General features: G+C 34.7%; 2 protein-coding genes across 5 annotated transcripts in view; both read right to left on the reverse strand.

Annotated features, from left to right (window-relative positions):
* Positions 1-4,429, reverse strand: part of tdo2b (tryptophan 2,3-dioxygenase b) — a 5,991-nt gene extending 1,562 nt beyond the window's left edge. The window contains exons 1-12 of the mRNA XM_016482723.1: positions 4,344-4,429; positions 4,120-4,222; positions 3,873-3,963; positions 3,696-3,766; positions 3,178-3,305; positions 2,386-2,572; positions 2,152-2,259; positions 1,939-2,050; positions 793-850; positions 591-670; positions 411-501; positions 6-100 (exon numbers count right to left, since the gene is read on the reverse strand). Of these exons, the coding sequence (XP_016338209.1) occupies positions 6-100; positions 411-501; positions 591-670; positions 793-850; positions 1,939-2,050; positions 2,152-2,259; positions 2,386-2,572; positions 3,178-3,305; positions 3,696-3,766; positions 3,873-3,963; positions 4,120-4,222; positions 4,344-4,378 (1,159 nt within the window). The 5' untranslated portion in view covers positions 4,379-4,429. The remainder of the gene's footprint in view (positions 1-5; positions 101-410; positions 502-590; positions 671-792; positions 851-1,938; positions 2,051-2,151; positions 2,260-2,385; positions 2,573-3,177; positions 3,306-3,695; positions 3,767-3,872; positions 3,964-4,119; positions 4,223-4,343) is intronic.
* A 4,586-nt stretch (positions 4,430-9,015) lies between these two features.
* Positions 9,016-11,502, reverse strand: part of LOC107685957 (probable cation-transporting ATPase 13A3) — a 31,355-nt gene continuing 28,868 nt past the window's right edge. For all 4 annotated transcript variants that reach the window (XM_016482729.1, XM_016482728.1, XM_016482727.1 and 1 more), the window contains one exon: positions 9,016-9,805. In XM_016482729.1, the coding sequence (XP_016338215.1) occupies positions 9,605-9,805 (201 nt within the window). In that variant the 3' untranslated portion in view covers positions 9,016-9,604. The remainder of the gene's footprint in view (positions 9,806-11,502) is intronic.

Raw genomic sequence — 11,502 nt, forward strand, 5'->3', positions numbered from 1 at the left:
GGGAAACTTATGGATGCTTGGGTTCAGTTTGGGCACCCAGGAACGAGGAACCAGGAATTTCGTGAGGTTGAACAAATCCACAAACACTTTGTAACGGTCACTGAAAGATGAGAGAAGGAGGCATCACTGATTTATTTCAAACTTCATTTTATTAGCACTTTTCAGGGGTTAAAGTGTTACTGTTAATGACAGATCTTTATCACGGTGTGAAACTCCCATAAACACATTAAAAATGTGAATAAAAGGCTTTTATCAGCGTCAAACACTTGTAAACCATATCAGTGGAGATAAGTGAGCATTAAGGATCATAACCTGAGATAATTATGAGGAAATGAGCTGTCGAAACAACACAAAACCCAAGAGTAGTTTATTATTTCAGACTGACACAGTGTCATTAGTGAGACACAAACCTGACAGTTGAGCGCAGGTAATGGTAGCCTGAAGATCCACCTGTCCCTGCCTTACTCCCAATCATTCTGTGCACCATACAGACATGGTTATCTGGAGGGAAAGGTTTGGGATGTTAGCGTGGGATCTGGCTGCAGTATACGTGGAGCTCCCTGAATGAAGGCTCAGAATCAAAGACTTACATCTCCACTTGGTCATGAGCGTATCGATCTCCATCAGCGCAGTCAGGAGCTGGAAGGGCACCTGGAATCGAGGCTCTTCCCTGGAAGATGAAAAAAAAGTAAGGATGAAGATCTCCACTGTAAAAATACCCTACACTCTAATGCACAAAAATGATATTTCTATGAATATAGTGGATATGGGATGAAATGTAATCATACATACCTATAGAAATTAATCATTAGAGCTCCCTGAAGGGCCTTGTAAGAAAGTCGCAGTTCACCTTTTGGAAAAAGATTGAAACTCTTGTTTTCATGCACCATAGATGGCAAAAAATGTGACCCAGGACCACAAAACCAGTCATAAGGGTCAATTTCTCAAAATTGAGATTTATACATCTGAACGCTGAATAAATAAGCTTTCCATTGATCAAGGTATGGTTTGTTAGGATAGGACAATATTTGGCTGAGATACAACTATTTGAAAATCTGGAATCTGAGGGTGCAAAAAAAAATCAAAATATTGAGAAAATCACCTTTAAAGTTGTCCAAATTAAGTTCTTAGCAATGTATAATACTAATCAAAAATTAAGTTTTGATATATTTACGCTAGGAAATTTACAAAATATCTTCATGGAACATGATCTTTACTTAATATCCTAATGATTTTTGGCATAAAAGAAAAATCGATAATTTTGACCCATACCATGTTTTTTTTGGCTATTACTAAAAATATACCCCAGCGACTTAAGACTGGTGTTGTGCTCCAGGGTCACAAATACTTTCAAAGTAGTAAATAAAACAGACTCTTGGACTATGTTTTAAAATAAAATAGTTTTTCAGTCTTTACTATAAAGTTTCATGTTTAATGTTTTACTTGCCATTATTTGTCAAATTTACTAAAAACTTCTGAGCGAAAATAGTTCAAAAGTAAATCCTACATCATTTTTTTTTTCAGTGTAGTATTGAAATGGATACTATAAGGTCTTGGTAGTGTCCAAAACCATGGTATTACCATCATTTTACCTTTGTATAGGTGAAATTATTTATTTTATTATTATTTTGAATTAGCTTAAATTTAGTTACATTTTTAGTAATTTTTATGCACTTTTGTCATTTTTATTAGACTTTTTTCTTTTTCTTTTTAAATATTACTGTTTAGGTTTAATTCAGATTTACGTCCTTTTTCTTTATTTCCAGTTAGGTTCCACAGCCTTGACAACAAACTGCAGTATGTTTATGTTTTTCCATCTAATATTTATATTTTATTTCAATTAACAAAAATGTATGCATAGTTTTAGTTAAAAATAACAACCCTGCCTATAATCTACACTACACTAGTACAGGCTAAGCATTGTGTGCCAATCTTCACCTTTGCTTAAAAGATGCTCATGGCGTTTTGGGTCAAACAGGGCGGTAAAGATCTCAGTCTGTTTGTTTAGTTCAGCCAGAAGGTCCTCCTTCACCTCAGAATCTTCCATTTTCTGTAAGTCAAAGCAACGAGTTAAACTTGATAACTAACATTATTGAGAAAAAGGAATGGAGAAAAAAAATCACTGTGATCGGAAAAGAAAGCAGAACGGACTTCCAGTTTGTGCTTCTCCATCTTGAGACCCTCTTCGATGTTGGCTTGCAGTTTTCCCCAGAAATTAAATCCATCATTTTCCAGTCCAGGTGTCCTCTCCAGCCATTTCTGCAATAGGCATAATAACATATAACTGAAGTAGCACATTAATTATGCCAAAAGTATTGACAAAATGCATTCTTTTCATTCAGAATATCCTGGATGGGTCTTGAACCTGAAGATGAGATGTTTTACCTCCACCAGCTGAAGGAGAGTGGGTTCCTGCTCTGAACTCAGCAGAGTCTCGCTCTCTTGTCCATGGAAGTTATCTCTGTAGTGTCGCCGGTTGTAGGGGACTCTCAAATGATCCGCCACACCAATCTTAGCCTCCAGAAGACGGAACTGAAGACTCTGGAACCCAGAGGCCGGGGACAGATACTCCCTACAGCCCATTAACAACATCTTAAACCAGTGAACGAATCACTCAAACCATTTTTTCTGGATGGACTGATTCACTGAAAAGATTCAACTCATTCATCTACTTGTTTTTTTTAATGTCAGTACAAACTGTAAAGTATATCATCACCCAGTGACTATAAGGCATGAAGATATTAGGATATTGTAAACATTAACATCATGATTTTTTGTGAAGCTGCTTTGAAAGAAAGTATTGTGGAAATCACTATACAAATAAAAATTAACGTGACTTTTTTTTTTTTCTTTTTTGCTTTATTTTGTAAAATTGAGGCCTGTTGTTCAGGGATGTTTGAGCTTAGGCCATCCAAATCTCATGAGAAAAAGTATGTATTTTATGACGTGGCGATTTTGTATGAATTAGAATGATGTGATTCATATAGAAACATACAATTTTTAGAAAAAAAAAACATGAAGGTTCACCCTAAACCTGACTGTTAGTGGGGCGTGAGTAGATCGTATGCAAACATACAGTATGAATGCGGTCATATGAATTCGTATAAAATAGGCAGCAATTCGCCAAAACGTAAAATAGCTATGAATTGACATGACTGTGTTGACGAAGGATGTTACCTGAAATCAAAGAAGTCCAGGGCCGTCATAGTCTCCAGGACAGCAAACTGCTCCACCAGCAGTTTGAAGATCATGGTGATCCTGTGGATCCTGCTCACCACCTTCAACATGTTTCTCTCATCCCGGACCTGTGGACAAAGTCCACATTTAATCATTTAAAAAAATATTATATATATACACCTACTCTCTCAAAAATAATGGTTCCAAATGGTGGTTTTTGCAGTGATGCCATAGAGGAAGCATTTTTGGTTCCCCGAAGAACCTTTCAGGTTTTTCCTCAGTGTGAAGAACATTTTAAAAACCTAAAGAACCCTATTTCACTATAAAGAACCTTTTGTGGAATGGAGAAGTTCCATGGATGTTAAATGTTCTTCATGGAACTGTCGATGCCAATAAAGAATTTGTATTTTTAAAAGCTGTAAAACTCAAGGAACAATCAACTCTTCTCTTTAAAAGCATACTTATTTTAGGTGGTGTCCTGTACACAACTCAATATTCATTTTGTTTGTTTAACTCACGTGCTTTTTAATGAATAGGTCCCGAACTGAATCAAGCTCCCATAATATCTGCTTAAACCACAACTCGTAAGCTAAAAGAGAAAACACAGGATAACAGTCAGGATTTGTGGATATCAAACTGCAAAATGTTTTTGCTAACAAGTGTGCATATAGTATGAATGCACAGAAATAGATTACCTTGGTGGGTAACAATGAAAAGATGCTCATCGTGGATTTTGTCACCTTTCTGTTGACTCTGCAAAACTTGAGCGTTCAGCACCTTGTCAAGCTAACAGCAAATAGATTGAAGTTATGACACCTTAATGCATTTCAGCTTTTCTTGCTGTGGTTAAGTCATTTTGCAGCAAAATAGGGTTAAATTTAGATCTGAATAATTCAGATTTGGATCAATACAGATGTCTATGAAGGTTGATGACTTTATTACCTGTAGGTATTCTCCATAGACAATTCCTCCTTTAGTGGCTTTGTTGATGCCCTTTTGGGATTCATCCTCTTCCTCTGCCTGACTGGGCTTACTGGTAAACAATCTAATTTTGAGATAAAGAATATATTTTTTTTACATTTTCTTCAGGTAAAAAAATAAAAACTTAGCATTTTATTTTGATTACATTATATTTCATTTGATTTTGACATGAATTAAAAACTCACTGATGCTTTCTTCCCAAAAAAGGACATCCACTCATGTTTTTCCTCAAAATGTCCCCAAGGTTCTGGGTGCTTCATTGCAAAGTGAAGCATTTAAAGATTTGCAGTGTCCAATCAAATGCTGGATAGCCAAACCCTGCCTATCAAAGCAAACACACAGGGTAGGCATGTGAGTGTGTGTGTGTACAGTTTATAATGTGATTGTTATGGATTTTTTTAAATCAAGCCATTTAGACTAGGGCTGATTGAGTCGTAGTTAATAAAACTAAAACCATTTTTTGTTACTTGAAATAAAATAAACAATAACTGAAAAAAAAAACATTAAAAACTTAAACCTTAAACTTTAAAATGGAAAGTACAGAAGAACTAATTTAAAATATTAATAAAACTATAATAGTATCACAATGATCCTTAAAAAAAAAGCACTTAAGAAAAAAAAAACATATGTGCTTGTGGAATATTTAATTTGGTGTCCAGTTACTTGCCATGTAATGCAGTCTTGAAATTCAGGAATACACTAATTTAAATGTTTTTTATATTGATAATATGCTTGTAGCTTTACGGCTTATCTTGTATTCAAAGTGTACTTGCATTTAGTTTTTTTCGCATTGGCTTCTACACTAATGGCAGGTAAATATTTACTTGTCCTTATGGACTTACTCTCTTAAAATTCAACAAAATCAGCCAATGGCAGTGAGTGCACGATGATTCGTGGGGTTTATCACAACAGGGTCATGTGTTGTTAACAGAGAAGCTAATGCTGAAAATAAATAAAACTGCAAATACATTTTGAAAATGAGATGAACCATAAAGCTACAAGCACATTATCAAAACGAAGAACATTTTGACCAAGACTGCATTACTTGGTCAGAAGTAACTGAACATCAAATTAAATACTCCACAAGTACATTTAGCTGTGGTGTTTGGGTATCCACTATCTGGCAGCTTTAAAAGTCACTTAAATTAATAATCAAACCCTCTAAGTCACTGAATTTTACTGAGAGTGGTCATTTGTGGATCATAACAAGCCTGGTCGTTATATAAGAGCAGACATGTGCGGTCGCATATGTTCCTGTTGGACCAGCATCCTCAAACAAAATATCAGCTGGAGCCCAACCAGAACGCCTGATCTAAAAACTAAACAAATCAATATTTCAGAGACAGAGCTGGAGGCCAAAGAGTGTAATATTTTCAATGGGGGCTTAAGTCGGGTTAATGTATAAATTTATGGGCAAACACACACAAAAACAAAAATCACATGCTGTGACACACAAGCACTACTGACGCAGGAAAGAGTTCACAGAAATGTGGCGCTTAAACAAACTGACCTTGACAATTGCTCGGGTCACATGATGTGCTTGTCTTTTGAACCCTGGCATAAGCGTTAAAGAAACCAAAACACATTAAAAGAGTCGGACATACAGGTATTTCTATAGAGCTCAGAGGTAGCCACCCTCTGAGAGCCAGCAGGTGAAGATCCCAGTGGAAGATCCTGGTATAGGTGATATCATGAAAGCACTGCTCACCCTCACTGAAAATGTAATGGCTCTATTTTCTCCATGGTCAGTGTTTTTCTAGAATTTTCCTGTGCTACACTTCTCTCCCTTCACACTACTGCTGCTGTCTGTCTGCTATCACATCTATTGGAAACCACAAGAAATGAATGTCAAGTTAAGTCATTCAGAAATAAAACAACAACCAAAAAGCAAAACACAGAACCTCTCAATGCAGGAGTCACACTAGATAACTAAATGTTAGTTTCCATTTTAGATTTTGCTCATTTATTGCACAAATTAACGGTGCTACTCTAGTAAGTGTTTGACTTTTGATTACAATATGAGTCAACGGTTACATTTTTTTGAACGAAATTAATATTTTATTCAGAAAGGATGCATTAAATTGATCATAAATGACCGTAAAGACATTTATGTTACAAAAGAAAAAAAAAGCTAAAAAATGCTTTTTTTTTTAGTCTTTCTATTTATCAAAACAGTAACAGTATCAAATAAAATATCAAGGAATTATAGGAAATAAAAAGAAAACACAAGTATGATTGCCCTTGTATTGAAAATGACAATAAATGACTAATTAAAATGTCCATCAAAAGTCAAACACACTGCTTATTCGCATGAAGTAGATGCAACAAACAATTGTGTCTTTTGCTTCCATTACTTTTTTTTTTATTTTCAAAGTGTGTGGGGCTAAATAACATCCAAAATACTAGGCATATTGTAAACAGTACCTGCTGTACCCTAGTTAGGACATGGTAAAAAATAAAATAAAATAAAAAAGTCTGCTAAAGAACAGGAAAGTTTCTCAGATCCCATTTTAGCAATGAACAAAAATCGGTTTTTGACATTTATTACAGAGAACTAAGTAGGGAAGGGGGAAAAAAAAAAGAGAGGAAAACTTACAATATTTATTAAAGCAAATAAAATAAATATAAATAACACAGATGTATATATATAAAAAAAAAAATAAACTAGTGACATTTTACATCTCTCAAATAAAAAGTGGTGGGATTTAGAATATCTACCGAACATCACCAAGAATACTGACCCACATGATTTTTCCATATTTATTTAGCATTAATCATTACAAATACACACATTTCCCTGAAGAAATTAACCACCCCAGCTTTAAAAGAACCAGTGGCTGAACTTTTGCTCATGTTTGATAACACCGTTCTCACATGAAAATGAATACAAACATATGGTACAAGATGAACAAGCAAAAGTAAGGAGTAACAAGGTGAACTGAATTACCTCCAAGTAATCAAAGACTCTTATTCCTATGCGTTCGTATCCTATAGAACTGCAGATATGACATACAAGTGACGTGAACATGGCCCCCGTTTTGGAAAAATCACTTTTCAGCACATATATGATTGCCATGGAACATAAAGAGTGACAGGACGGATATTTCAATGTGCATTTGAAAGAGTGAAAGTGAACAAAACCAATAAAACTGTGCATAAGGTGTAGATTTGTTATTGTGACAGAGGATTTAATGATGTTCTCCAAGGCCTAGCAGCAACCTACTGCCTCCTAGAGGAAGAGAAACTGACTGCCACACCACACAGTTCAGATCAAGACAAATGAAACTATTTAAATAAAAAAAAAAGGAAAAAATAATAAAATAAAATCAGCATTAATTAAAAAAGAAAATAATTTAACATTCCCCAATACCAAAAGCATTCAGCATTGCATTCACATTTGTTAATGACATATTTATAAAAAAAAATAAATAAAAAGATTGTTGTTTGTGTTTATCCATCCGGGCTCAGTAGATGTTGCGAGCAGATGCTTTGAGGTGGTAGTTAATACAACTTTATATAATAAAAATGTTATTGATCGTGTCACCCAGGTCAATAAGAGCAAGGTGGGTTTTTTTTGTTGCCTCGTTCAAGGAATGCCCAGCAAACACGTTTATGATATAAACAAACATACTGATACAATATCGGACAAATACCGTTGAAAAGAACACATTGCAATTATTTCAGATTCTCAATACCATTTCAAAAATCAAACAGTACCAAAGTATTGCAGAAATGGAGCAATAAAAAGACAGACAGATTCAGCCCCTTTTCAGATTAAACTGAAGAATTAAAAATGCCCCATACAGCAAAATAAATCAACATGAATTTGAAGACCAAACAATAAATAAATGCAAACATGGAAGAAAATCTGTGATCAGATTGTAAGATTTACTGTATGAACTTCAACTTCATGGAGTCCTTTTTAAAAATTGCACATTCCTTTGTTTTCAAAGAACATTTTAAGATTCATGTAGAACGTATCTTTAATATGTTTACAAATTTTATTATCTTACATATTATTAAATTAAGTGCAGTCCAATAGACATGCAATTGGTAGTCTTTTTATTTATTTATTTTTTTTTAAATCGTAAAATTTTACTACTAAATCATTTTCCATTTGCGACTTTTTTTTCATGTTAAAATCCATCAAAAAAAAAAAAAAAGGACACCGACCTCAGTGAAATGACTGACCAAAAAAGCACCATCAATGGCTTGGATTTTTTTGCAGAGCGACAATACAAACTATCAGGTAAAAAAACTAAGGTGATCACCTGATATTGCTTAGTGGTTCATTTCAGGAACAACACGTGTATATATAAACAAAACAAAAAACCAAACAAATACATAAACCAAAAAAATATACACTGAGACAAACCAGCAAGTTGAGGATAGTTGAACTGAACTGCATAAATTATTCAAATAAATCACATCTGGAAAGACGGAAGGGACCATCTGCAACATTTTGAAAAAGTTTGTTTTTAGGATTAAAAAAAGTTGCTTTTTTTCCTAGATTAGCAGCAAAACCGTTAACAAGTCATGCACAAGTAATACTGTTAACTGGCCAATTTTGAGTGATTTCATTGGCAGTCTGATTTGATTTGGATTGCAAAATTTCCCCACCTCACACAAAGACTCCAGGTTAAAGGTCTATCATTTGTACTTTTTCCTAACGAATATGCCCGAAATTTCTCAATGAGCAATCAATGCACCTGAGCCCCTTCCAGCCGATTCCCAGTGCAATTCCCACAAATGTGTCATTGCAAAAATTTCATTTTTTTGAATGAACAGGACTTGACAGTTTTCAGACAGTTTTCAATAGAGGAAAAAAAAAAAAAAAAAACGGTACAAAGTTTCAAGAACAGTTTTCAATAGAGGAAAAAAAAAAAAAAACCGGTACAAAGTTTCAAGATGGACCAAAATCAAAACCCATCGCCAGATACTGCGCCAGGAGAAGTGAACAAAACACAAATGACTTTCACAATGTTTGGCCTTCCACAACTAAATTCCCACCTCGATTCTTCCATGGGAAGAGATATGAAAAGTAGAGATCAGGTCTAATTATATATCTACGCCGATATATTTGTAAAAACGAGCTGGCTGTAAATTAAGCTGAATCTTGGATTCTGTGAGCCACTAGAGTTTGGTTTGGTTTGTTCCGCATGCAGCGATGGTTTCCAAAGTGTAGCATGCAGCCTCTGCCGCAAAACCTGTAGAGATGATTCAATACTACATTAACAGGACGACGCTTGAAATCCAGTGAAGAGCCTCCGTGATATCCGTAGGAGAGCCACAGGTCCGTAAAATCATGGAGAAGGTGATCTAAAGAGCCACATTTGGTTAACGAGTTCATATCTGTTTTAACAAATTCATTAATTTGACTGTTTCAATTGTTTAAAGGAATCCCTGGTGATTTGAACGTGCAATACGTAGTGTGTAGGTGGAAATGCTAGGAAATGGCCTCAATCTGGTAAGAGCAGTCGTCCGGATGAGGGGCAGGTTTGGCTTCAGTAGTGCTCTTAGGTTTGGGAGGCCAGTCGGGATCCACGCTCAGCTCTTGGGCCAGGTGCATGTACCGAGCCTTGGGCACTTTTTTCTGCCGGCAGCAGAGCCAGGAGAGGCATTTAGTTCCAAACAGGTCTATTCCTCCCTATAGAGACACACCACACACACACACCGGCCAGGGGGGAACACAGGGGGAAGCGGAGAGGAAAAGATAACAAGTCATCTGTTTTTATAATTTCCTTCAAAGGACAGAATTCAAACCTGCAATGGAAACACTAAACTATAACAAAATAAAATGATATATATTCATCTGGAGAAACAGATTGGGTTTGTCTGTACAGTATGTCATGCCTCTGAGCACATGCAAGGATAATGACTCTTTATGCTTATTCAAATTAATACCAAATTTCAATGAAATATAGATGCTTGCTTTAGCTACTTTTTAAGCTCAAATGGCATTAAAAAGAACGTTCCGGGTTCAAATCCATAGCGTGCTGTCAGTTGCCACAAAAAACTATTTATTTTGACTTGTCTTGAGTTTTTAAAAACAAGCAAAAGTTGTGTATAAAGTAATGCGCTTACAACGCAAGTATATGGGGTAGGACACTGCATTGAGATGTTAAAAAACGTATGATGTAATGACGTATGCATTATAAGTGTTCAAATGGACCTAGTGTGACAAAACCACTAATAAACCAAATGCACATAGCTATATCCATATTTTGACCCTCTAATTCCACACAATGTGTGCACATCCACTTACAGGAATCAAATTGGTAAAGTATGAACAGAAGTTCATTCACCTGTTGGCATATTTTGGAATTGAAGCATTAATATAAGTGCTTCAACAAAATTGAGCACTGCTTTTCATTTTGTAAACCCTTCTGGAGTCCCTGCTCCATGGGCTTCCATTGTAACTGCATTACTGTAAACAATTTATGCTTGTTTTCACAACCTTGTCAAAATTGTTTTTGGTGGTAATCAAAGGCAGGCCACAGATACTGTCAATAGAGCTCGTTTTTAAACCCGGAACATTCCTTTAAAGGAATATTCCAGGTTATTTGCAATTTAAGGTCTATTTTAACTTAATGGCAAGCTCAAAAAGGTAAACCAAGTTACTTTCTCAGTATCAGTGTTGTTATTGTTTACTAAAACTATTAAAAATCATTGTATAAAATTGTTAAATTTAAAACGAAATAAATAAAATAAAAATCACATTAAAAAGCCTACTAAAACTTCAATTAAAATTAAGTAAATAATAAATTAAATAAATTAATGATAAAATTCAAAATATAAATACTTTATCAGTATAAACTATACTAAAAACACTGCTTAATACATGTACGAGGACACCACAAAGATACATAATGTTTCTATCGTTGAAGCAAGTTTTACATGTGCTTTTCAGATGCAACCTTAAACACTTAAATTGGTCAACTTCTTGGTAACCAGAAGTTTATCCAACTATAAAAGTAGTCCCACTCTAAAAGGGTGATTCAAGCAAGTAAAAATGACTGCCTGTGATCATCAACAGCAGGCCTCAGACTCATTTTGAACCCTGAACATTCCTTTAAAGGAAAATTCTGAATTATTTACACTTTAACGTCTATGACAAGTTAACTATACACTGCCGTTCAAAAGTTGGGGATTGGTAAGATTTGAAAATGCTTTTCGAAGACGTCTTATGCCCACCAAGGCTGCATTTGTTTGATTTAAAAAATGATCAAAATTACTGTAAAAATAATAAAAAATAATAATAATTATTATTATAATAAAATAATATATTTTTAAAATTAATCAATTTTGTTTTAATAGAAGTTTCAAAAGCAAAACATATCTGAA

The sequence above is a fragment of the Sinocyclocheilus anshuiensis genome, unplaced genomic scaffold, assembly GCF_001515605.1.
Source record: "Sinocyclocheilus anshuiensis isolate Anshui unplaced genomic scaffold, SAMN03320099.WGS_v1.1 scaffold465, whole genome shotgun sequence".
NCBI classification, from domain to species: domain Eukaryota; kingdom Metazoa; phylum Chordata; class Actinopteri; order Cypriniformes; family Cyprinidae; genus Sinocyclocheilus; species Sinocyclocheilus anshuiensis.